Source organism: Vigna unguiculata, chromosome 9 (assembly GCF_037176805.1).
Source record: "Vigna unguiculata cultivar grain cowpea cultivar isolate G323 ecotype 2 chromosome 9, ASM3717680v1, whole genome shotgun sequence".
NCBI lineage: Eukaryota > Viridiplantae > Streptophyta > Magnoliopsida > Fabales > Fabaceae > Vigna > Vigna unguiculata.
In genome coordinates, this window is record NC_140800.1 from 35935302 (window position 1) to 35962927 (window position 27626).

At 33.6% G+C, this 27626-nt stretch overlaps 1 protein-coding gene across 2 annotated transcripts; it reads right to left on the minus strand.

Moving 5' to 3' along the window:
- Positions 1–26588, minus strand: SECA2 (Preprotein translocase SecA family protein). Of its 2 annotated transcripts, none has more exons than XM_085666561.1 (31): positions 26274–26588; positions 25992–26196; positions 25843–25907; positions 25634–25754; positions 25435–25526; positions 25174–25239; positions 25004–25068; positions 24825–24912; positions 24610–24675; positions 24384–24499; positions 23690–23780; positions 21217–21300; positions 21029–21121; positions 20840–20935; positions 20641–20726; positions 14289–14367; positions 14076–14189; positions 13152–13247; positions 13010–13073; positions 12603–12892; positions 11610–11665; positions 7914–8031; positions 7269–7349; positions 4516–4595; positions 2991–3045; positions 2838–2907; positions 2524–2701; positions 2324–2447; positions 850–924; positions 416–775; positions 1–328 (listed from the first exon to the last, which is right to left on the minus strand). In XM_085666561.1, the coding sequence occupies exons 1-30, from the start codon at positions 26436–26438 to the stop codon at positions 611–613; spliced, it is 3144 nt and encodes a 1047-aa protein (XP_085522687.1). In that variant the 5' UTR covers positions 26439–26588; the 3' UTR covers positions 1–328; positions 416–610. The 2 variants fall into 2 exon arrangements, with proteins under 2 accessions (XP_085522687.1, XP_085522686.1); XM_085666560.1 differs by having other exon boundaries at positions 2524–2713; positions 26274–26587.
- Between the last annotated feature and the right edge of the window lie 1038 nt (positions 26589–27626).

Genomic DNA, 27626 nt, shown 5'->3' on the forward strand with positions numbered 1-27626 from the left:
TAATTCATTGCATTATACATTATAGATGCTTAATATTTTACATTCTGTACTTTTTGTATAAACTCTTCGGGATAAAACATGATACACTACGACTTCTGTTAATACTAAACGTGATCCACAATGACCAATGTCAAAGAAAAAAAATATTATGCAGGATTGTGCATAACTTGAATAGCTTCGTGTTCTTTTTGGAAGAACAATTTGGATGGGAAGCACAGCTCTTGCTAAACTCCAGGCACCATCAGTCCATCATGCAAACCTCATTTTAATCATGTAAACTAAGCAAAAGCATTCAAATAAATAGGATCGGCTCCTTTGATTGCTTCGCCTGTCAAAAAGGGGAAGGGGGAAAAAGTTAAGACCCTTCTCCAAGCCTCAAGTAACGCAGATATTAAATTTCTTTATCTCGTGATACCAATGTAATAAGGTGCACGCTCATCTTTGACAAAGCAGAAGAAGGAGAACACTGCTGCGAGATGAAGGAACCTGTGCTCCAAAAGCCATGTAACTTTTTCGCATCTATATCACGTAAAACAACTGACTAGTTGAAACACCATTAGCTTTTGCGCAAAAGATTGGCCTTGCAGAATTTTCTTGAACTATATCAATTTCATGATAAAAATAGTTCATCAGATTCCATTGGAGATGTCCAATACCGCAGCAGTGCTTCTACAGTTAACCTCCGAGTGGCACTTAGCATTGAGATAAAAAACCGACAACCATCAATTTTGTACTCTTCAAGAGGATTTCTATGGCCAAAGCTCCTAATGTTCACCTGCCACAACTCTGAGATAAGCCTTTAACTGGTAAGAAAGCCAAAATATTTATGAGAGCAAAAGGACATATTACCGCAGAGCTGAGTCTATTCATGTTTACTAGATGATCTCTCCAGAAACAATCAAGAGTTTGCAAAAGAACAGCTCTCTGTAATTCAAAAAATATTAAATGCAATGAATATTTTACTTACAGAAACTGAAAACTCCCCACCCAGAGATGGGTGAACAAGCAGCAACTAGAATAGAGTGAGCCAAAACAGATAATAGAAAACAATCTTATACTGGATATGGTATCAATGCAAAATTTACCATTTGTATAAAACGCATCAAATGTTCTCCAAATTAGAAAAATGTTAATCTACAGACTTAAATCAATAGAAAGGGAGGAGCATTCATCACAACAAAAAACAGTATCTAATACTAGTTGATTGGGGTGATTTTATTCATCATTACTGTAGTAAGACTCAATATTTTCTTTTCTACTTTAAATGATAGGCAATGACTGTGTAGGCCGGTAGGATTACTATTGCAGTATCATTTCCCGACGGTACAAATTTTGGATCATTGCTTTGTAAATCTAATATGTCTAAGTAACTGTCAAAAGTAAAAGTTTCATTGTGTTTGAGTATGGATGTTTAGGATGGAAAAACAGATGGTAATACTGATGACAAAATGGAGTAAAACCTTAGGACACTCACATCATTTCCTCTTAACCTAAGGCAAACTATTGTTCTATGGGCTCTATGTTAATTTCCTTTGTAGGTCATTATATCAAAATGGTTCTCTAGAATCCATTTTCAATTTTCATTGCCTAGTTGCAGCTGATAGTACACAGGGTCTGTTTGCACAAACTTATCTTGAAACACTTTAAAAAAATGAAATAGGTTTTACCAAAAACTTAAATCATGCATAAGTTAAAAATCAGATTTTGGAGAAGCTCTAGAAAAAAGTTTTACAAAAAATAACTTGTGCATAAATTAGTTTTTAGCTTAGTCATTTTAAATTTTCTTCTAATTTGCTTCTACTAGAAGTATTTACGATTAATCCTAACATAGAACATACTCCCACTGATCCTTAATATAAAAGTTTAAAGCATAGTTTAAAAGAAATTGACAGTCCTTTTTACAAGCATTTTATAGTATCTGTGAAGCATTAAATTCCTTTTCTGTCTTTGTCCCTAATAAATATTAAGAATGTGTTGTTTTATTAATAAAGAATGAGAAGGAAATTTTAAAAGTTATCCATAATAAGAGTAAATTTGGTATATTGTTTTAAAATTCAACAAAATCAACTGAATTAATTATTTTTATTGGTCCATGTGATTGTATAAGTCACTTAAATCAAGGATCAGACCTGATGAAGTATCCCGTTTTAATGTTTGTGATTGGTTTTGAAATCTTTGGATGCAATTACACAAATGAAATAATCCGTGTATGGTACTAACACAACTTTCTGCACGATTGCAGGTATTATTTACGTTAGGAAATATACGGCAAGCAACAAAAATGTTCAATTACAAGAAAAAATAGTTGAATAGAATATCTTACCTCAATTTCCTTTGCATGTCTCTCATCATAACCAGACTCTTCAACAACATTTAAATATGAAGCAATTAAAAAATCTCCAAGATACTTGCGAAGAAGATTAGAAGTGGTTTGATACTTCCCATTCCTACATTATGCTAATGATCAGTGACTATTAGAACTCCATTAAACTTCTACAATCCACAGTAAATTAAGTAATTTACCCAATTAAATCATCTGTGCAGATAGCAAGCCATCGTCTTAATGACGAGCTCTTCCTGCGTATTCCCCTGAAGGCATTTGGAGGCGCTGGCAAATTTGGAAGGGAAAAGTTTACAATATCAACTGAGCTCACATCATTTAGTAGCCCAAGTGAATTTAGCAAAGTGTGATCACTAATTCCTTCAAAAGATTCTGCCAAAAACCATTTGAGCGTGTCATTAGAAAAAGTTAAAGCTGATTTAGCCAAACACAGAAAGTTAAAGAGGGTGATATATTTGTGCAGGTGAAAGGGCTTAGTTGTAGCAAACAAGCCTACCATGCAACAGCTTTCCACCGACAGTCACGAATTCTTTTAAGAGCTTACTCAAACCCCAGCTACGTGGATGCTATAAAATCCATTCAAAACAATAGATTAAAGGAATGGGTGGGTAAGAAATATGCAAAAGGCTAGAGGAAAAAGCTGAACCACCTTCACTGGATCAATATTATTGAAGACGATCTCATCAACCACTGCTTGCATGTACCTATAGGCAGTGCACACAAATCAAAGAAAGAAGGGAGGAAAGAGCAGTAGAAAAGAAAATATAACTACATAAGAATAAACCTCAATCACAAAAAGGTGAACAAAAGTCAATGACTCCTATTCCAGTCTCAACAGTCAACACCCTTGTAAGTAAAAAACCCAAGCTATATCAGAATCCTTTTCTAGACGCACGTCAGGATCATATAAGTTATATTTTATTACTTTAGAGCAGAAAGAAAAGGTCCAAGACAGCTGACTCTTGTGTATCTTATAGAATTAATTCACATTTTATATTACTTATTGAGCCCAACTCAGAATCTGAAGGTAAAGTTATTGTTTGTATCATAGTATCAAGACAATATTAGTAGAGTAGAGTTAGAACTTAGATTTTTAAAGAATACAGGAAATTATAATTACGATAGTGCCAAAAACAAGGACACAAGAAATATCTGTTTCAGGCTAGGGCAGTGAGTCATATCAAGAACTTAAATTATTCATGCTCCAAAGAAATGATAAAGACTCGGAATAAGATATTTAGATGGGAAGATTGAGTCTGACCATTCCTCAAATGAATTTGATCCTAATATTGAATAATAAAATAAGATATCAAAATGCCAAAATGTTTGAACAAATAGAATGAAAGACAAGAGACATTAAAATTTAAATTACAAATAAATGAACCTGAAAAAGCTAAAGATTAAAATGACAAAAGTGATTTGTCCTACTATGACCAGTATCAATAACACCAGAACTTGAAGGGGACTCCCTGACAGAACATGATTCATCATCCCCCACAGAAGTTGTACCTAAGAGTCTAACTTGTAATGTGAAGACTGGACAAGTTTTATATGCTGTATTTAATCCATATTTCTACTTGATGTTAGATCAAACACCACTCGTGAGATTACCATTAAGGAAACTCCCAAAGAGGCTACAGCTAAGACTGGACCAGAGTGACCACAATTGAGGCAGCTTTCCAACCCTCTCCATCCGCCCACACATAAACTTAGTCTACAAGCCTAGAGTCGGACTTAAGACTTAATTCAATCTCCTAAAAGTGACTTACAAAATGAGAAGTGCTTAAGTTTTATAAACTCTATTTATGTCATGTCTCTAGTTGATACGGAACTAAACACTGCTTTTGATATTTCAATTGAGGCCACCAAAGATGCTGCAACTGAGGTAGGTTAAGGGTGACCACAATCAAGGCGGCATTCCAATAATCCTTGATAGACATTATCAAATGGGATAGGCACAATATAGTAGGCAACCAGGCACTGTAGATTTAGAAGAAGGCTAACAATGAAACTCTAGGTCCAACCATGAACTATATTAATTACAAAACAGAATCATCTAATTTAGAGCTAATTAATACTTAACAGCCACCTACAAGGCAGTAATAATAGCTTAAACTACTCATCATATAAGTACTTAAACCTAACAGCAATGATAAGAATTTAAAGGCACTCACTGGAGTATGTGTTGGGAACAACTTTCATCATCTCCTGTTAAGATTAATTGCCTTAGATCATAAACATGCTTTCGTTGCACCTTATAAAATAATAATACAAAAACAAATTAGTTGATAATGATTTTGCATACTTGAAGATAAATTCCACAATTCTGTTCTATATAAGTGGGCAAAATTTTACTCAATGACACACACACACACACACACACACACACACATATATATATAATATATATACAGTTAAACATTCTTGAATGTGACTCACATAAGTTCTCAGGAATTTATTTCTCAATGATATTTTAATTTTTTTATTCTGATTACTTAATAAATAGGAGATAGCACGAAAATTATATTTTGGGAGAATAGTTAAGTGATATCCCTTCTTAGATTTCTTTGTCCATTACTGCTCACAATTATCCTATCAAATATTTGTTTACTTAACATGATTCTGTATGCTCCTACAATTTTCATATTTTTAAGAAGCCAATATGATAGATAAGCTAATAAAGTGCCCCTTTATTGGTTAATCTTGTATGAGAATACGGAACGATTCTACTGTTCTTTTTCCAATATTACTTTTAGTTTCTCAAACATTCTCCTACAAGGTGAATCTTTGCCTTGGATGTGCCAATTTGGAATTCCAAAGCTTCTTCTAAGGTCAAAACATTCTTTTGTCAATCAATACTAATGACATTCTGCAGGTTAGATGGCCCATATTTCTCTCTCCGCTAATATATATATGTCATGTACATCTGAATCTGAAATTGTGTTTGTTTCTCCCCAGCCAATCTATGTGAATCCTTTGGAATAAACTATTTTTCGTATTTTCAGAATATTTGGTTTGTATTCGTTCATTTTATCAATTTCTGTAGATTTATTTCCAGGGGTTTGGCAAGAAGAAGAAAAATGAAATCAAGTGACAAAGTGTGCCAAGTCAAATGTGTGTGAAACCCTGTATCTGTTTTATCTTTCAGAGAATATAATACTATGAGTGTAGTCAATAGAAGATTGCAGTATGCCGGATCAATTGACACCAAGTGCAAGCTTTTGCAATAGAATATGAAATTAAAAATCAAATTTGCAAAGTGAAATTTTTGTAAAGCAAATCAAGTTCAAAAAGTTTCATTCAAATTAAAAACTGATTACTACTTCACGCAATACCTCATTTTTAGAGATAATGTGCTATTTAAAATAAAAATAAATATTCCTTGCTAGATATCACACCTACAAATGTCCAATTTAGGTCAAAATTGACATACTTAGTAACACAAAGATAATGTCAATGATTTGACTGTTAGATTGATTATAAAAAGTTATTAAGTGGTGTAAAGGGAATTTTCTTGGCACAAGGTATCATGTCTTGCGTGTGTGAGAGAGAGAGATCAAATAATAATTGTGTAACTTGAACAAACTATTAGTCTGTTCCATAACTTAAAGCAAGCTTTATATAATATTTTATATTCTTTCCCATTATTATTATTATACTAATTCTACTTAATCATTACAAATTTTTATTCATAAATTTAGTTATATTCAGATATTATTGTGTTATATGCGTGTCTCTATATATAGTTATAATTATGTATTAATATTTTTTTTTCTATATTCTTAATAGGAGTGTTTAGCTACACTGTTAGTATATGATAATATTAGTTACTCATGGACACTGTCATGTACAGCTGTCCTTTCTCTTATACAGCTGTCTTTCTCGTATTTCTATAAATACAATCTCTGTACAGAATTTTATGTGGCTTTTGTAATATCAATAACACTTTGTTCAGTTCCTCTGTTCTCTCTCTTTCATGAACCTAATATACACGATCTGTCTATCACACTTTCTACTATTGGTTAAAATCGATTAAAAACTACAAAATGATGAGCGAGACTCGTTAAATAATTGAGACCCTCAAAATTCTGATTTCTAATAAATTTAAATTAATAAGTGTATTCAAATTGTGTGTTAGCATTTCTCGAAAGTAGTGCAGAGTACATTATAGTTTTATAATAGTTTAGTATATGATTAATAATATTAGCTTTTATATTTAGAAAATATAATTTAGAAGGATAAAAGATATGTGAAGAAGCTCCAACAGTATTTTATTCATGGACTCTCTATATAGAAAGAGAAAATGTAACAAAATATCAAATACTAACAATATCTTAATCTTAACTTCCTAAATCAAAAAAATAATCTAATATCTTTCTTTTATCTAAAGAATGTTTTAAAAATTGAACATTAAAAATAACCTTCTAAAAGCTAGTTCATTTTCCAGATATTTAGGCATATATTCTCAACACTCTTCATTGCCTTAATATCCCTAAAGGCTCAATTTGAATTTTAAATTTCAAATTGGATCTCTTTTTATGCTTGTTTTCTTCCTCCGTTTTTTTTTTCTTGTAATTCTTATCATTTTGTTTCCTACGTGAGATCACATCTTCATTCAATTTGACCTTTAGCACCTTCATTCGTTTATCAACTTCATTTTCTTTGTTTCTAGTGGACATTGCAGTGCTATTGTGTGCTATTGACCACTACTGATATTATTGCACGTTATTCTTAATACTTGAACAAAGTTTGGCATGGAATAAAAGTCTATTTCATTCCAAAAATAATTACAGTTTTACGTAGTTCAATCAATATAAAATATGACAACAGAAGTTATAACTTGTTATGCAGTAGACAACATCTAACTAATTGCGTAACCTCTCTGGAATGTGTATTTTTTAAACATCTCTTAGTAGTCGAAACATACCTCCAACACTTCATCAAACTCAACGAGGTTCTTCCTTATGCCAAAGAAGAATTTTTCTGCATTGATTTGCAGCGCCAAAAGCTATAAACATGTTGTCTCCCAATTAGCATTGGAAATATGAAATTCATTAATTACAGCATATGACAGACACAAGAATAAAAAAAGATGGGAAAAGAGACCACACAGAAAGTATGTAAATAGAAGAAAAATCAATATTTTATTCCACTGAATAAAGGAGAAATTTATCATGAAAAAGAAAGAAAAGGGGAGAAAAACAGAGTTAAGGGCCTATTTGTTCCTATTCTTGAAAACAGTTTTCTGATTGTAAAGAAAAAAAAATTCGTTTGATAGCTTCTGAAAGTAGTTTTCAAAAGTCATACTTTTACAGATGTTAAAATAAAAAACTAGAGAGCCTTTGAAGTTATTTTGGTTTTCTACTTTTGGTTTTCATGTACTTCTTTGCACTATCCCGTCTTCTTTACCCATTCCTACAATCTAGAAATTAGTTTTCAGTTTTTGAAAACTGTTTTATAAAATTACTTTTAAAAACTACAAAACAAGAAAACGATTAAACACCCTAAATTCTTTTTAGACCAAATATTTACTTATCAATCATAATAATTTAAATAATAAATAGATAATAACCTGCTTTACAATGGCATCACCCTCAATTGGCAGATCCTCATCATTTGTAATCCTTGAGATAAGTCTCACTGCCCATTCAGTATCAAAATTGAACTTTTGAAACATCTCATCCTGCAAGCTATAACATGATGAGATAGTGTAAGAACTAACTGACAGCCTTAATTAGTAAACCACACCCAGTCATCCCGCTCCCCTCAAAATACACTACTAAGAAGAAAATAGTATTCGACAGCTCATCCATAAAACTGAAGGATTTCCCATTTTAAGCAAAAATCAAGACATCAATCCAAATATATACATCAATAGTTTAATAAAAAAGACAGTATATTAATACCAACTGTTTTGTATATTGGAAGAACCTTCAAATGCAGACAGAAAGTAAATTTTAATTTGGCCTTCCAATTCCTTTCAGACTATATTGACCAACAAAATTATTCTTGAAAGGAAAGTGTTGTGAACTGACTTATTAATCAATGGCCTCAGAATTGATAGTCCATAAGCCCAAATAGTGAGACGTTAGCAAGAGAATTACTAGTGTGCATCAGAAGCAATGGAACTGAAGGCCTAAGTTCAGGACAATAGGAAGTGATGTGACCCCGAGCCTCATCAGGAAGAATGGTATGATAGAGGACTATCTCCTGATCATATACAAGAAGAACTTGAAGCGGAACTTTTAGCATTAAAAGGACATGAAGATCATACAATTAAAGAATAATTTAGATAAATAAATTTAAGGGTTAAATATGTTTTTGGTCCCTCAAGTTTCAGCGAAATTTTGAATTAGTCCCTTATCAAAACTTTTGACCAATTTAGTCATTCATCTTTAAAAATGCGTGAATTTAGTCATTTTAACCAAATTTTGTTAAGTTTATCTGACATTTCAAGTGCATTTCATGATAGTATTTGAATTATTTACACCGTTTGAAACATTTTTGCTTCAATGTTAACTCAAATATTATCACAAAATGCGTTTAAAATGTCAAATAAACTTCATAAAATTTGGTAAGAAGGACTAAATTGACGCACTTCTAAAGATGAAGGACTAAATTGGTATAAAGTTTCGAAGAGGGACTAATTCCAAAATTCACTGAAACTTGAGGGATCAAAAACATATATAACCCTAAATTTAATTATGTAAATTTGTTGGGCGACCCTGACCACATGGCGAGGCTACACAAACTAATCCAGCTTATCTTTTTTATATTTTTTGATATCTTTTGTTATCTTTTGACATCTTTGTTGTTTTTTGATATCTTCTGTTATCTTCCGATATATTTGATATCTTTTGATAATTTTTTATATCTTTTGTTATCTTTTCAGTTTTTATTTTCTTAAGTTGATTGTCAGGCCCTTACCGTTGAACCTTTCTTTAGAGTCCTAGGAAAGTCTATTTATTCGCATTTTCAAAACTTTTTTATTCACTTCGGTTATTAATGAAATTATTTTTTTAAGAGAATATTTTCTTGGTTCTTGGATTAGAGTGTCAAGTTCTTATCAGATATTAACATCGTCTTGACTAATCTTCCTTGACTTATCAATTTTAATTGTGGAGTCTTTGACTTATCAATCTTTTGATTGTGGCGTCTATCCTTGATTCTTATCAAAGAGGGACCTCTTTGTAGCGAATCTTCCTTTTCTTATCAATCTGCTAGATTGTGGTGCATTTCATATCAATCTTATTCCACGTTCTTTATTCTAATTATATTGATTATTTTTACAAAAGAAATCCAAAGTCAGAAAAGATCGTCATCTTTCTTGTTAGGATCGTATCACTAACGATCCCCATACCATCCATGGAAATTGTTGAAAATTGTTGGCAGTAGGAAGTGATCAAGAACATACTTTGTAGGAGCGGACTATGTAGTAGAATCAAAAAGGGTGAAGTTTACTACATGAGTTGTTTTAGATGGTCGATCATGCAAAGCAAATCAATGGTGTGACTAATTTTGCTGCAATGGTCACACTTGAACCGTGACCTACGATCACATTTATTTTGTGATAGGTGTCGTTATCACCTCCTTGTAAGATCAAGGTTGAATTAATTGAGTCAGTGGTTGGCTTAGAAGGAATGCAAAGCAAAGAAGACCAAGTAGTAGACATAGTGAGGGCAAAAGGGGATCCTAAAATCTAGTCCCAACCTAGGAGTACTCTACAGATAAACCATACAAAGTTAGCAAAGCAAAAAGGCAATCAGGATTCTCCAATTCCTTGGCAAGGGCAGCAAATGAAAAAAGTTCATTAACATCATGAAGATTATTTAGATGACTTGAATAGGTTGGCATGATTCCATGAAGTGTCTGTGGCACAGAATCGCATCCATGTGGTGCTAACATACTCTAGACATTTTGTATATCATTAGCATATAAATTGACTTGGCCCATGTCCAAACCAATTTACACTTGCCGTGGGAGTGAAAAAAATATATTTGATTGAGGAATGAATAGTAGACACCCTACAAGGTTGAGCATCAATGTTACTCCATTTAGGCTGGACACTTTCAATTCAAACACAATTTCTTCTTTAGTGCTATGGTGAAGATAACCTTGATGCTTAAGTCAACATTTATGTTTGAGGACCAAGAAGCATAGTTATTGCAATCCTGGTTGTTAAGTAGATAGCCAGACAACCACAAAGTTGGTGAAAACTGATGCATTAGGTTTCGTAGTTTTCATAAATCAGCCTTAGAGAGAGAAACAAAAGTCAAATAGTGTAAAAAGTATTCAAACATAGAATAGTCGGCCAAACAGAGGATATTAGCCAAACAATGTGGAATGGAAGAAGGACCACAAATCAAAACAAGTATAGCAAGGTGAGTCTGGTCACAAAGATATCTATTAGAAAGATAGCTGGATGTGCTGACATCAGAGGTGGCAGCAGAGAGTGAAATATGGTGAGAGGGGTTTGGGGGGATGAGGGCATGGGTCATTCTATGCAAGAGAGGTTGTCAGGGTTAGTCCACAACATGGCAGTGCCAGTGGTTGTGATTGTCAGCCAAAAAAAGCTTGCCAAATCCTTGTCAGCAAGGAACAGCGTTGCTGGTAGCAATGAACAATGAAACACAGCAAGGGAAAAAAAGAAATTGGAAAACATACTCGGTTTCAAAAACTTTAACACCTAAGAGCAGTGGCAGTGGGTTCTCGAGAAAAACACAAATTAGGGTTCCCTTCTTGTTAGATTTGATATCATGTGGAGAAGAGAGAAATTAAGAATGCGTATATCTATAGAGGAGCTATTCAATCTATAGAGGAGAAAAAAATTACATAATATTCCGAATATCATCAATTGATCATTATATCAATTAATTACTATATCTATAGGATTCTAACATATCTACAACTACAAGATTCTAACACTATTATACTTTCCAATACCTTGTTGCCATGTAGACATTATGTTACACACTCCCACTAGTATAGAACCCCGTGAAAACCAATGAATTTGGCTATTTTCTCTCTTCTATTTACAATAATAGTGCGTTGTTTGGCATTTGAAACCTTAGATCCATTTTTCAGATGTAAAAAATAGTAGCTACTGAAAGTAGTTTCAGCTTGGATGTGGATCACATCACGTTTAATTAATTGTGTCAAACCAAACATGCACTTATCACATTATCCAAAAACAATTACAGCATCCAAAGATCAAAACAATAGTTTGCCAGTAAGTAAGATTGAGAAGTGAGTAGTCTACTCTTACTACCTGACCATAAATCGTGTTGATCCTGGATCCCCTTGTCTCCCTGCTCTGCCACGCAGCTAGAGAAAAGAATATTACAAGATGTGAGAACAAAAGTGCCAGGATGATGATGATGTAATAATAATAATAATAATAATAATTGTATTTTTACAAATAAATGGAGAAAAGGATAAGTTTCCATCATTGAGGTACTTAAATTAGCTGAGTAGAACTTCAGTATACTGTCCCAAACTCTCACGAAGCCCAAATAATATATTATTGGAGGCATAAGTACTAATATTTATTACATGATGCAAATATGCCTACAGTATATTTTTTTGTATATACAAGTAAATAACACTTTGATACCAAGTTAACATTATTCATTATCGAACAGTAAGCTATATGAAAAAAAAGTGTTCGAAAAAAAAAGTCAGTCAAGAAATTATATCATTTACGCTCAAACCAAATTAGTCATGGATTGCCAAATTAGTTAAGGAGTCAGGTCAAAGAAGCTGCACTATAATTGTTTGTCTGCAGAAGCTAGAGACATACACAAGTTCAGCAAACAACAACAATCAAATGACATATGGTCATATCATATCCAAAGTTAAATGTCCCAAACAGACTTCACATTACTCAGGAACCGTTCCCCCATTCAGCTACCATGCAGTAAGGATTCTTCATGAGGAATAGCTTTTCCCAGTTCAAAACAATTTAACACTTCACTCCCCAACTAAATAAAGGATTTCAGAAGGAGTACACAGGAATGCTAGACTTCTAGCATCTCCCACCCATTAATCATACAAAGCAAGCAATACAGAAAAACAGGTTGGAATGTTAGACTTTTACCATGCTAAGTACTGTAAGGACCAGTCAGAGCAACAAACTTCAAGGGCTAGTAATGAATTTTAAGAAATAGAGGAAATTCAGAATTTTTTTCTCCTTGTGTACTGTTGTCTCTTGTTAGGCTTTAAAATTTTTAATTCTGAAAAGAGGATCTTAGCAATTACCCACCTGGTTATCTATTCTCCGGGACTCGTGTAAAGATGTACCAATCACGTGAAGTCCCCCAAGCCTTTTTACCTCAGAACCTTCATTCAAACAATGTTCTTCACAATCCTTCAAAACTGACAGATAGGTAAGCGCTACAGTTGGACCAAGAGGGTAGGTCTCAGATTCTTCATTTGCAAGCTTCTCTAGCTCTTCCAAACTATATGAAAGATTCATTTCAATAGCCTCCAAGATAAAAGATTTAGCCTTCTGATATGTCCAACTTTTACCCTCACTTTTGGATACATATTTGGCTGAATAATTCATGTTGCAGAGAATATAACACTTTCAAGTTAAAAACATGTAATTATGAGAAAAAATGAGCATAATTTCATCTGAAACGAGAAAATTTCTCAAGTAGAACCACAGACCCATTAAGGTTGTTCTAGCCAGTAAGGCCATTGATGATGATCCAACTGTTATCTTTGGAAGCACCTACATCAAAAGATTCATTGGAAAACCGAAAGTTTAAATAAAGAAAATTAAAATGCAACAAGTAAAAGACACAATTACCATTTGTGAAATAGCTTCCCCTGCAAGTTCGACGTTTGGATCCTCCCGTGTCAAAAATGAAAGTAAGCTATCCTCTATAATTTCTCTGGCAAGCATCTGTATAGACCAGGAAGAAAATGTATTATGTCATTTCCTAGATTTAACTCATGCCAAAGTGACATGTCAAATGGATGGGGTGGGTGGTAGCTCAGTTGCACTTTATGTCAGTCTAGTTTGGAATGTGTGGGATTTTGGTTTCTCAGTTTTCTTTTGGATTAATTACATCTATCATTAAAATTAAGCAAATTTGCCACCCCCCAATCCCATTGATTTCCTTCTACTTCAAATTATTATTATTTTCTACCCAAATATTTGCAGGTGTGTAGTGGAATTGGGATATGAAATATTTTGAAAGTTTAAACATATGAAATTGAGTGGAAAGAAAGTTGAAGAATTTTATAAGATATGAACCAGTGTTTGAAGGAGAGAAAGAAAGTTAAAGAATTTTATAAGATATGAACCAGGGCTTGAAGAAGAGAAATTTGGGATCTTTTTTATTTTGGGTGAAATTGATATTTTGGTTGATAGGTTTTGTACAAAAAGACAATAAGATCAAATCAATGTGCAAGTATTTTTAGTAGAAAAAAAAAAAGAGAACTTGAGAAGTTTCGGTACAAAAAACTAACAAGGGAACCAAATTCTATTGATTTTTAAAAGAAATGCTTGAAAGGCTTGAACAAACCTCGGCAGACACAAATCAGACAATCCAATTTAGAGGGACCATAAATGTAACTAAACCAATAAAAAACCACCTACTTAAAAAAGTAATAAAAATTGATTTCCTTTTTTCTAGACCATTTTAGCAGTCTTAGAATAAGTATGCTAGGTTTCATATTGTTCTCACAGAACCTAGCCACAAATAAACAAACTTATGGGCAAACCTACTTTTGGATTTCCTCCAAGGATTATGTCTGTGCCCCTGCCGGCCATATTTGTAGAGAGGGTAATGGCATGTTTCCGTCCTGCCTGTGCAACAACTTCTGCTTCTTTTGCAGCATACTGCATTAAATGAGGCAGAAGAGGGCTAGTGAGGTAGGAAAAACTTTAAAAATGAAACACTAAGTCATAAAAATACCAACAATCTATAATTTCACAAACCTTGGGCCTAGCATTCAGAACATTGTGAGGAATATTCCATTCCCATAGCATACCAGACAAAAGTTCCGAATTTTCTACACTGCATACCAAAAAAGAATGAAAGATAATCATTCTACAAAGTTGCAAGACTATTGACTATTGAGAACAGAAAAGCTTAATGTGCATAGATTTGTAATATATAGCCCAGATAAGTAAAGAATCCAATGTAAATATTCGACAATGACAACATAAGTATGATGATGAAGGGAAAAGGTAGCTTAATTTAAACAAATATAGGTAAACTAGACCAAAATTTAAAACTACACTACTGAAAAGATATACACTAATGCCGAGACACATAATCATCAAAAGCTAAGCAAATTCAATTCCATTCGTTTAATAATAATGTAACACAGAAGATGGTTGCAAAAATCAAATCCCCCAAAAGTTTATGTATAGAGACAGTAGAAACATAGACGCAGCCCTTTTTGGCTTGCCAACTCAACCAAAGCCATTTTGGGCCGAAGCGTGTACAAAGCTTAAGTTGTCAGCAGAATATTTCCCTTTTCAACACCTATAAATTCACTTAAAGCTGAAGCTGTCAGCATCAGACCTAATAATAGTTTATATCTCTAATAAAGAGATAACTTCTTGAAAAAATTGTGCCATTATTGATAATTTAAAAATTCTTTTTTTTTTTTCAGTCGATCAATTTTCTATTCAAAATTCAATACCATGTAAATATAAATATAAAGCTTAGCCTGCACAATGTTGAACAACAAATAATAAGAGATGGACACTCTTAAGATATCATTAATATCTTATTTTTTGTTTCTATTGTTATTATTCTTCATATGTATTTTGGGCTTAGCCCATATTTTCTTTATTATAAATACAACCCCTATGTGTATTTTCTACACAAGGGTGATTAATCCCAAACCTAGTTTCATTATATTTATTATGGTATCAGATACTAAGGTTCTTGTTTTTCGCCTCTGTCACTGGATCCACTGCCACCGCCGCCGGAGATCCAGTTTCGACCAGCAACCACACGGTTGTGATCGTCTCGGCCAAGCGACCACAACGTCATTGGTTTTGCGGTCATAGAAGGTCCCACGCACAATGACACCCAACGTCTATATGGTGTCTATCACGACCGGCTTAATGTTGTTGCTTCTCGTACTCAAGACCCTATGGCAGATAATGTGGGTAAGGTGAATGATCTTTTTCATGAATTTAATGAAGTATTACCTCCTGCCTCTACTCCTGCTGAAGAAATCAAGCAATGATCACGGTTCTTCATGGTTGTGATGTTACAAGACTTATTGAAAAATATTTCCATGTCTGTGATCAGATTTTGGGTTCTACTATTATACCCAATTTTACCTCTACTTGTTCCACCTTTTTGCGTGTGCCTTGTCAACCTTCCGCTAATCCACCTGTCCATCCAATGATTCCTCTGCTTTGGTATCTCAACGTGATGATCATCACTGCTCACGCAAGCCAGAAAAAGAGCGTCACAAGTGTGATCATTGTTGCACGTTCGGCCACAATATTGATCGGTGTTATGCCTTACATGGTCATCCTCCTCGATCTGCTGTTGTTGCTCACACTGATCCTTCGTCACAACCATCTCCTGCATATCGTCATTCATCTGTTTCCGCCACCGACAAATCTGCTCTCTTCAATGAATTTCTCGAATGGAGTGAGGATCGTAAGTTTTCTAGTTCCACGACTTCTTTTGCCCACACAGGTACATCTTTTGCTGGTCTAACTCAATCTTCGTTTGTCGGTCCTTGACTCGGGTGCCATTGATCACATTATTGATAACAAATCTCTGTTTTCCTCTTTGTCCTCTCCGGATATGGATACCTTTTCTGAGGGCGATTAGAAGGTCACTCGGTGGAAGGGGAGACTCAGTTGTCGGATCCGGAAGAGTCATAGTAGTTGGCACTTGAGGTGAGTCACTTGCTTGTTGTTGAGGACGATGGCGGCGATTATATACTTGAAGAGGTGGTGGAGCAAAAACTGACGGCGTACAAGGCACACCTGGAAGATTACAGATCATAGGAATAATGACATGACTAGGAAAATTGACAATATTAGATGGAGACTCAATGGAATGAGAAGAACTTTTATAGTAAAAGGAAGACTCAATGAAGGTGACATATGCACAAACAAAATAGCGGTTAAGAAAAGGAGAAAAACACTTGAATCCTTTTTGGGATCACATAAACCCTAAAAAAACATATCTGTGTGATCGAGGAGACAATTTATCAAGCCCAGGACTAAAATTGTGCAAAAAACATGTAGACCCAAAAACCTTGAGAGGTAAAGGATGAAGAGGTTCATGAGGAAATAAAATGGAATGAGGTATTTTATTATTTAAAACCGAAAAAGGCATGTGATTAATAAGATAACAGGAAGTAAAAATAGCATCACCCCAAAAAGATTGAGGAACCTCACCAAGAATTAAAAGATTGCAACCGATTTCAATAGGTCTATTTTTCCGTTCAGCCACCCCGTTTTGTTGAGGTGTATATACAAAAGAAGTTTGATGCAGAATGCCATGCGAAGCCATAAATTGTTTAAAAGGAATCGAAAGATGTTCACGACCATTATCACTTTGCAAAATTTTAATAGGAACAACAAATTGAGTTTGAATTTCATAGAAAAAAAGTTGAAAGATATGAAATAATTTAGAACGACTCTTCATTAAAAATAACCAAGTAAACCGTGAATAATCATCAATGAAAGTAACAAAGTATTGAAAACCTAGACTAGATGCAACACGACTAGGTCCCCAAATGTCAGAGTGAACTAAGGCAAAAGGGGAGGAAACACTGTGTGCGACACTACGAGGAAAAGTATGACTATGCTTGCCTAACTGACACGACTCACACACCAACTTGGACAACTTGGAGAAGCCAGGAACAAGCTGCCGCAACTTGACAAGACTAGGATGGCCTAACTGAGCATGAAGAAGAAGAGGTGGAGACTCCATAACTACGCCAACATGAGCAAAAGAGCAGAGATGATAAAGACCAGGGGACTCACATCCAGTGCCAATCACCTGTCTCGAACTCCGGTCCTGTAAGCAAACAGAAGATTGGGTAAAGGAAATAACACAATCAAGAGATCGAGTTAGACAACTAATGGATAATAAGTTAAAAGGAGACCTAGAGACATAAAGAACATTATTAGTGTATGAAAAAGGAAAAAATCGACAGTCCCAACACCGTGAGCTAAAACACGAGACCCATTAGCCATTGTAATAGAGGGTAAATTATCTAGAGAGAACAAAGAGGAAAACAGAGACTTGTTACAAGTAATGTGATCAGTGGCTTAGGGGAGTCTTCTGGGTTGATATGTCGTCTTCGCAAATCTTTATATGTCCTGAAACAGTCTCCAAGGATCTGGTTTGGAAAATTTAACAATGTTGTTCAACAATTTCGTATGACTCGGTGTGAGGTAGATCATTTAGCTTTTTATCGTCACTCAAGTGTTGGATGCATTTACTTGGTAGCGTATGTTGATGACATCATTCTTACCGGCAGTGATAATCATGGAATCTCAGATAAAACATCTTTGTGATCATTTTTCAGACCAAAGATCTTGAAAAACTCAGATATTTCTTGGATATTGAGGTGGCACAGTCCGATAAAGAAGGTATTGTTATTTTTCAAAGGAAGTATGCACTGGATATTTTGGAAAAAACTGGATTGATGTATTCAAAATTTGTTGACACATCCATGGATCCCAATGCTAAACTTCTACCAAATCAGAAGAAACCTATGTCAAATCCCGAACAGTATAGAAGATTGGTTGAGAAATTGAATTATCTTACAATTACTCGTCTTGACATTTCCTTTGGAGTCAGTGTTGTAAGCCAATTTCTTAATTCTTCGTGCGAAGATCATTGAAATGTAGTCATTCGTATACTGAAGTACATTAAAGGATCTCCTAGAAAAGGGTTGTTATATGGTTCTAATAACCATACAAGAGTTGTTTGTTATTCAGATGCTGATTGGGCAGGATCTCCTTCTGATAGAAGGTCTACATCCGGATATTGTGTCTCCATTAAAGGTAACTTGATATCTTGGAAAAGCAAGAAACAAAGTGTTGTTGCAAGGTCTAGTGCAGAAGCAAAATATAGAGTCATGGCTTCAGCCACTTGTGAGCTTGTTTAGCTTAAGCAGTTGCGCAAAGAGTTACAGTTTGGAGACGTTGATCAAATGACACCTATATGTGACAATCAAGTTGCTCTTCATATAAGTTCTAATCTTGTCTTTCATGAGAGGACTAAAGATTATGTCTGGAGACATCAAGACTGAGTTTGTTAACTCAAGTGATCAGTTAGCAAATATTTTCACTAAGTCTTTACAAGGACCGAGAATTGGTTATATTTGTAACAAGCTTGGTACATACGATTTGTATACACCAGCTTGAGAGGGAGTGTTAAGATATCATTAATATTTTATTTTTTGTTTCTATTATTATTATTCTTCATATGTATTTTGGGCTTAGCCCATATTTTCTTTATTATAAATACAGCCCCTATGTGTATTTTCAACAGAAGGGAGATTAATCCCAAACCTAGTTTCATTATATTTAATAGACACACTATAACACTAACAACCATGTTTTATCCCGGTATATTGGGTTGGCAACATGGATTAATCATCAACATTAAGGCTATAATGAAAACAAAATCTCAGAGAAGCACGAGGTTTATTCAATGATTTTTCTTAACAATCTGAACACTAGAAACATAAAGTTAATGTGCAATTTGCAACGGTCAACATTATACAGACCGCAATTCCTAATTATATGTTTATAAAAGCAATTTTAAGACAACTAAGGAAACATAAATTTGAAGTACAACAACATATCCATTTTAAATGGTACAAAAAGACATGACAAGTAAGTTCAAGTAATAATAGTGTCCAAACCCTGTGTTAGTAGATACATGTTAGTTTCTATGTATTTCTTATAACCCACAGGTCCCAGGATCGGAACTTGGCTCTGATATCATGTTAAGAATAAAGAAAATAGGTTTGAAATTAATCTTCCTTTTGTATAAACCACACATAAGGTAATTTATTTATAATAGAGAGAAGTACAATTAAAAAAAGTAAATAGAAGATATTGTTTGATATTGTGATTAACAATATCTTAATAATATCAAACAATATCTATCAGTTTCCAATTATAAGTTGTCAAAACATGGGGTTGATCTTTTTCCAGATCCTACTTTATATAGCTCAGAGGTAGGTGCTTTGTAGTATGCCACTCCTACTAGATCAAAAATTAGTTTTGCTGTAAAGAAAGTTTGTCGGTTTATGCCTAAACCTCTTAATTCTTTTTGGGCTGTAGTAAAACACATTTTAAGATATCTTAAAGGAACTTCATGACTTACATCTACAATCTGCATCACTTGACCATCTTGTGTCTTTGAAAGTGTTCTATGATGCTGATTGTGCACCTGATGTTGATGATAAAAGAAATCTACTTAAGGAGCAACATTTTTTCTTGGTCCTAATTCGATATCCTGGTGGTCTCAATTATCGCTCGTTATAGTATTGAAGTAGAGTATAGAAGTTTAGCAAAACTTCTATTCAGCCATCATGGATTACTACATTGCCTACGGAACTACAATTTCCTTTTATTACTCCAACTCTTTTGTGCAACAATCAAAGTGTTGTCTATTTACTCACAATCTAGTATTTCATAATTGTACAAAGTATATGAAGATTAATGTTTTCTATATCAGAGAGAAGGTTATCCAATAAGCTACGTATCTATCATATTCAAGCTCGTGATCAATGGGCAGATATTCTAACCAAGCCTCTGTGGTCAATTCGCCTTGTGTTTCTTCAGAGCAAACTCAATGTGAAGAATTTTTCTTCCGAAAAATCTTCTCCATGAATTTGAGGGGCATGTTCGTAGAAACAAGTTAGTTTGCGTACATATTTTTTTATAAGTTCTTTTGTACAACTAGTAAGTCTCGTACAGCTGTAGGTTTCTTTGTGAGCTAGTTTGTGTAGCTGTCAGTTCTTGTACAATTGTCAGTAAGCAATGCCTATAAATACATCTTGTATTCATGTTTCTGATGCGTGATACATAATAAAAATATTCAATTCAATGCTCAAATTCTCTCTCTAGTTTTACTCAGTTTAGTTCATCTAAGACCCTGAAGAAATAGCGAGCACGTATGAGAGTTCTTCCTTGTTAAACAGTGTCTATCATGTGTTTCAGAATTCAGAGCATTAGGCTAAGAAAGAAATATTTTGCAATGACCATTTGTGCTTAAAAGAATGCAAAACAAGTCTCAGTGATAGACAGCACCCATCATATTAGCCATAATACGTACCTAGTTGTTCCAACTAAGACAGGCCGACCTTGTCTAAACATATATTCAACTTCTCGGCGAACTTGCTCCCATTTCCCACGAGCAGTCTTGAATAATTTATTAATAGAAAAATCGTACACTTAATTAAAATAATGATTTTTGCAATGGGAAAATGATTTTTTGAAACTGCAGATGCTAAAGAAGCTATTAAATGGCATACAGCAAAAGCTTGAATTGGTAAATCTTTTCGAATATTAGGAAGATTTGTGGGCACTTCAATGACTGGCATCCTAAACATTTTTAAAAACTCTTTCTCCTGCAACGATATATACCACCATCATGAACTGATAAAAGCACAAATTGTAATAGTTAAACTTGAATGCAATGTCAGAACTATATAAATGTTTACTTCTGTTTTGGCAGTCCCAGTCATTCCTGACAACTTCGGATAGAGCTTGAATAATGACTGATATGTGATCTGTGCCACAACAATAGAATCTGCCTGTGCAAGTTTAAAACTTTGAAATTTAGAATCAATTAATTATGATGACAAGTGTCATGAAACATAAAAACAAATCAAAGAACCCACATATATACCTGAATCTTCAAACCTTCCTTTGCCTCCACAGCCTGGTGAATCCCCTCAGACCATCTCCTTTTCTCTTCAACTCTTCCTGTCAGCTGAGATATTTTTGGAATTCGGTTTCATCATATTATTAAGAAAACCAATAGCAAACAAAATAAAATAAAAAAGTATCTGTTTAATTATTGAATAAAAATAAAAGATTCACACTGTTACTAGAAATACAAGAAACAATAATGTTCAAGATATAAAACTATGCATTTGGTTCAACCTGATAACTTATGTGAAAATTAGTCCTCAATATGGCACCAAAGCCTCTAATGACCAAATTGTTAATAAATTCATTTTTTCACTACTATTCTTCGTGATTAAATTAAATTCAGCACAAGGTAAAGTCAGCTTGTCAGCAGTCCAGACTTCAGGCCCAAAGAGCTCTTGCAAGAGGGAGTATGTTAGACATTATAATAAAGAAATTTAGTTCAATGCATCACCTACAAAAAAAAAAGTTTTGGGATAGTTGGTCGTCAACAAAATGTCTCAGCCATGCATATTTACTGTTGAAGTATTACATATGTTTAATGTGCTCAATCTTGAGTTGTTTTGCACAACCCTGTATTACAATGTAGAATATAAGCTATCCTATTTTACAGTCTATAAAACAAACACTTGCATTTATATTGGGTAGGGTTTTCCAAACATCCTCCAGTTTTATCAAATAGTAACAGTACAACAGGTTTGAGAAATCGTACAAATCAAGGTGTACAAGCTCTAGAAAATGTCGTTGATCATGTATTTCACTAGTTTTTAAACTTAAGATTTAGATAAATGTACATGAGTTTTAATTTTGCTCAGTGTGTATCCAATTAGCAAAGAATAATAAATCATAAACTTGGACTTAAATATATTTTTATTCCTTTTAAATACGACTTACTTGGTATACTATAGGAAAGAGAAAGTGAGCTGAAACCTTACATTTCTATGACAGCACATACGTTTTATTTATATTGAGAAAACGAAGTCAATACAATAAATAGTTGAGATTCTCTAATAATAAAGATATAATGCGAAAATAAATAATAATGTTCCTAGTAACGCATATACAATTCAGATTATTTTAAAGTATATAGGATATGTTCCATATGCCTATAATTATAACATGATTAAATTTAGTTATACCGTCCAATATTTTTTGTTGGTTTAATCCTCTCAAAAATTTAATTTTATAAAACTCTACTTATCATTATTTGGTAGTGACATTACATGGGTGGCAAGTTAACTGCATGTCATATCAATAGTAAGTAATGACAGGGAGTACGTATTATCTTCAAAATTTGTAAATTTGTAAGACTAAAGCCAAAAAAAATGAATAAAAATGATAAAACCAAATTTAGTCTTATTTACAAGGACTATATTTTACCCTAAAATTTATAATATTATGAGATTACATCAATGGGATGGAATTACTCACTTCATTGTGTGATGCATTTAAACTCTGGGTGTGAGGCCAAGGTTGCTAATTCTTAACTGTATTATTTACTTCATTCTCTAGTACTCTAATTTTGTAATCTGCTCAAATATGAAGATAGCAGACAGCATCAGAAATGTATTCTATCACAAAGATAGATTCTTGTCTCCACTCTTAAAGTCTATAAACCGCAAACCCAATGCAGGACCATTTCTCAGCATCAAAATAGCCTCTTTAAACCCATTCTATTGCCTTCAAAAATTACCTGCTTGGCCCACAAACAGCCTCAATAACAATTCATTCTTATCTTTCTACGTCTTAGAATTTGGGCTTAGACATAAATCCATTCAAAAGCTTGCTCATGAGGCAAAAGTTGTCCTCCACTTTCACATCAAGTAGTATAAAATGCTCGGTGAAGTATTTAAGTTCCCGCCCTGTAGGTTTCTCAAATACTTGGGTGCTTATCAAATCTCTTAACACATTCCCCTTACTCCAAAAATTAAACATCTCAAACATGAACTTTAAATGCTTTGACATGTGAGTAGTCGGATAAAAACCACTAGAATAAGATCTAATATTATAGAGTTTCGGTTTAAACATAACTCAACCCCAAAAACTAAATTCATAAGATGAGGGATGCCCTCACTTGATAACATTACTTTTTGCTGTATCAATAGTCAATGACACGATGAATTTTAGAAAACAAAGGAACTAACATGTGGCCAAGAATCACAATACATAACAGATGTTTATCCTCTAAATATCGAGTTTTAAAATTTAAAAATCTACTAAATTCAGAACCAAGGAGGAAAAGTAACTTCATTACTCCATTAACCTTGCATGGACAACCGACACACCCAACAAAAAGACATGTTACTCATTGTGTATCTGCGTTGTGTCCTATGATACAATAGATCGAATTTGGTGTGTTCCTGCGTCATGTTTTGTTGCAAGTCTTTGCTTTCATAGGTACACAAAAGTTGAAAAATATTGAAAGCATAAAGAAGCCTTGAAAGTATTACCTCATTGATAATCAAAGCCTTTCCATCTCTGACAATGTATTGCACATCTCGACGATAGAATTCTTTAGCTTTTATAGCATTAATCACAAATCTGCAGTAACTCAACTCTTATTAGTCAAATGTAATTTAACTGATTGGACAGGAATTTCCAATTCCAACATGTTAGCCAGAAACTTCATATAAATAAATATAACAATTATGATTATGATAAACTAATCTAAATCTCTAAGAAAGTGTATGCACCTAAAAAAACGTGATTACAAATATATGTTTTAAATACAGAAAAATATAAAGCACATGATCTTTTTACAGGGGTGTCATTTACATATATGTCAAGGGATCAGGAGGTTTTACTATATTAATTCCTAACTTGTCATGCTTTTGCTTAAACCCTAAACCCTAAGAAGGACAATCCCTTTTTAATATTATTATTTTTAACTGAATAAATTTATTCTTTTAGCATTAAAAAAGAAAAGAAAAAATTTTAACTTGTACTTTACTGATTAGCAGGACGTTGTGATTTTAATGTTATACAATTCATCAAAAAGAGAGAGCATAATGGAAAAAATGAATAAAGATATGCTGACATTAATGCTAATCTACTTTTTGCAAAACTACCATTGGGACTACAAAAGAAGTAAACACCAACCAATGTTAAATGAGCAACAAATTATTAGAGTATAAGAGTACTCGCCTTGCCCACGGATCATTTTCATCCCAAAGGTCATTAGTTTCTAAAGCCATTTCCGCAAGAGCAATTCCTTCCTCAGTCAACTCCACAGAATTATCTTTAAGCTCCACTTTGTAATGCTGTTAATAAAATAAAATCAGTGTATAATACCATCTGGATAAACTGAGAAGAACAGAAAAATAGGAAAACAAAATAAATGACATGATGAAGTGAAAGAGAATGTACGCACAATGCCCTGTTTAAGAAGTTCAGCTACTTTTGCAGCAACAGGGAATCGTGCAGCATCTTTACTAGCCTGCGATAAAGAAGGAGAAGCAGTCATCTTTCATTGAGCTTGAGCAGTTGAAATATCTTTCTAATACCGCCAACCTGGGTATGAAAGAACGGGATGATAATGATTTAGCAGACCACAAGAAGCAAAATTAAAAATTATGTTAAGCCTACCTCACCACTGATTAACAAAGGATTTCTTCCCTCGTCTATCAAGACAGAATCCACTTCATCAACGATTCCAAAATGAAAGGGCTTTGGCCTGTTTTCACGTATAATAGTCACTTGTAACAAAACATATTCCAAACCAAAAGAAGAAAATAACTTGGTTCTACCCAAGTAATACAAGCTACCATCTCATTACAAGCTGGTCACGATTTCCAGCCAGATTATCTCGCAGGTAATCAAATCCAAGCTCCTAAGGTAAGAAAAGGATAAAAAGGAAGAAAAGAAAATAATATAAGTAAAAATATAAATGTACAGCAAAAAGGAAACACTATAAGTAACTGATAAGTGTAATTACCGAATTATTGGTATATGTTATATCACATCTGTAGTTGATTCTTCGTTCTTCAGCATTCATTCCTCTCTGTGCATGCAAACATCAGATAACCAAGTTAAAAGAAGGTTTTGCAGTGCGTTTTCACAAATTAATTAATAAAAAACTTCATTGCTAGAGCCAGCCCATTCGTACGTTATATCCGTAAACATGTGCTCTTATCTATCTCATCACCAAACACATAGCAGATGAAAACAAATTTTACCACCTGCAGAGAAAAATTACCTGAATAAGACCAACAGATAGACCTAAGAAACGATGAACGCGTCCCATCCATTCGGCGTCACGCTGAGCTAAATAATCGTTAACAGTTACCACTGCAAAGAGATCAAGAATTAGAGAAATTTACTTTTCGAAAAGTCAAGTGCTGGCACCTGAAGAAACTCCCCAAGCTAGCTTTTGGACTGTTGGCAGTAACACATACCATGAACACCCTCAGAGGTCAGGGCATTTAGATAAGCAGCTAGTGTGGAAACCAAGGTTTTACCCTCCCCGGTTTTCATCTCAGCAATGGACCCATCATGCAGCACTGCCCCACCAATAATCTAACATCAACAATACTCATCATTCAGTGACATGCAAAAAAGCACAACACAAGAGATATACACATGCAAGTCAATGATAGAATGAGACCTGAACATCGAAATGGCGCATTCTAAGTTTTCTCCATGCAGCTTCACGAACAACAGCGAACGCCTCTGAAACATTAATTACGATTCAATCATAAACACAGTTCAGAGACAAATCCAGCAATGACGCAACAGCATAGAGGAGTAGCGAACCAGCTTGAATGTCAGCAAGCGTAGCCCCTCGCGCGAGCCGGCGGCGAAACTCGGAGGTCTTCCCGGCCAGCTGTTCATCGGAGAGCACCTGAATCTGAGGCTCGAAGGCGTTGACGGAGTTCACGAGACGGTAGTAGTCGCGAACAACCCAATAGTTCAAGCTCGTTAAGTCGGTGAAACGCTTTTGAACACGACCGAGATTTTCCTACAAGTAAGAAAGTGATGTGAGAAGTAACTAAGGCAATTCGTCGAACAGGTAGCGGGCGCTGAGGTGAAACACACCTTAACGGAGGCAACGGCGACGAGAGCGGGTGCGCAACGACGTCGTCGCAGGCGAGGCCAGGGCGGAACAGAAGGACGCGAGCGAACGAAGAAAGCGTTGGCGTTGGCATCGGTGGAAGTGATTCTCTGAAGGGCGAAGAAAGGTGGATACGTGAGCGCGGCCATAAAGGTGTGTTAGTGCTTCCAACTTCAATAGCGCGTATGCAAATGAGCTTGGATACGATGGTTTTCTTCAGTGGTGTTTATTACTGCTCAGAGGACTCCGGTGACGGAGAAACAAACGCTGTGGCATTTTTGAATTGTAAAATCAGTTTAATTTTAAATGTGCTTTTGTCCTTATACTTTACTTTTTATTTTATTCATCGTAAATTGTTATCATGGAAAATGTTCCTACGAGAATATAATTATATCAAAACTCGATGAATATCCCATTCACAATTTGTAATATCGTAAAGTCTTTCCACACTTTATATTATTTTGGGTTTAATATTTTTTTTGTTAATTTTTAGTAAAAATTTAATTTAATTCTTTTTTTAAATTTTGGATCATTTAATTCTTTATTTTTAAATATTGTAGATTTAAACTTAATAAAATTGGTTAAAATAATTAAATTTATGTATTTTTTTTAAGATAAAAAATTCAATTAGTCCAAAATTAAAAAAAAAAATCAATTTCAATTTTTATTAAAAGTTAACAAATTTAAATATTTTATTTTGAATAGTTAAAGTATCGGAATGAAACGGGTAGACTGTTTTATATTTTGTTTCAAATAAAAGAAAAGAAAGCAAATAACCGATTTTAATTAGTTTCATTTTTAAGTTTGATTTTTAAGTTAATTAACATGGTTAATTATAAATAATGTTATGTTAAAGAAAATATAGGTTTCAATCAGTACTAATATTTTTCTTTTAAATTAATTATAAAATTGTGTTTAAGAAAAGGTGTTTTAAAACAATTATTAGTATTAATATATTTTTATTAAATTAATTATAAATTTATATTTAAGATTTAAAAATGTCTTAAAAATAAATTTGGTACTAATATATTTTTAGTAAATTAATTATAAATTTATGTTTAAAAAAATAATTAAATTTTTTTAGTGTCATTAGTATTGAAAATTATATTTAATAAATTAAAAATATTTTTTCAATAAATCATAATTTTGTTTAGAAAAAAATATTTATTTTCTTATAATCAAATTGATTCTATTTTCTTTTTTTATCTTGGTGATTTTAATTTTAATTTTCTTTTTTTTTTATTTTTATGTGACTTTAATTTTGATTTTATTTTTTGTTTTATCTTTACATGACTTTAATTTTGATTTCATTTCCATCTTTTATCTTTCTTTTACTT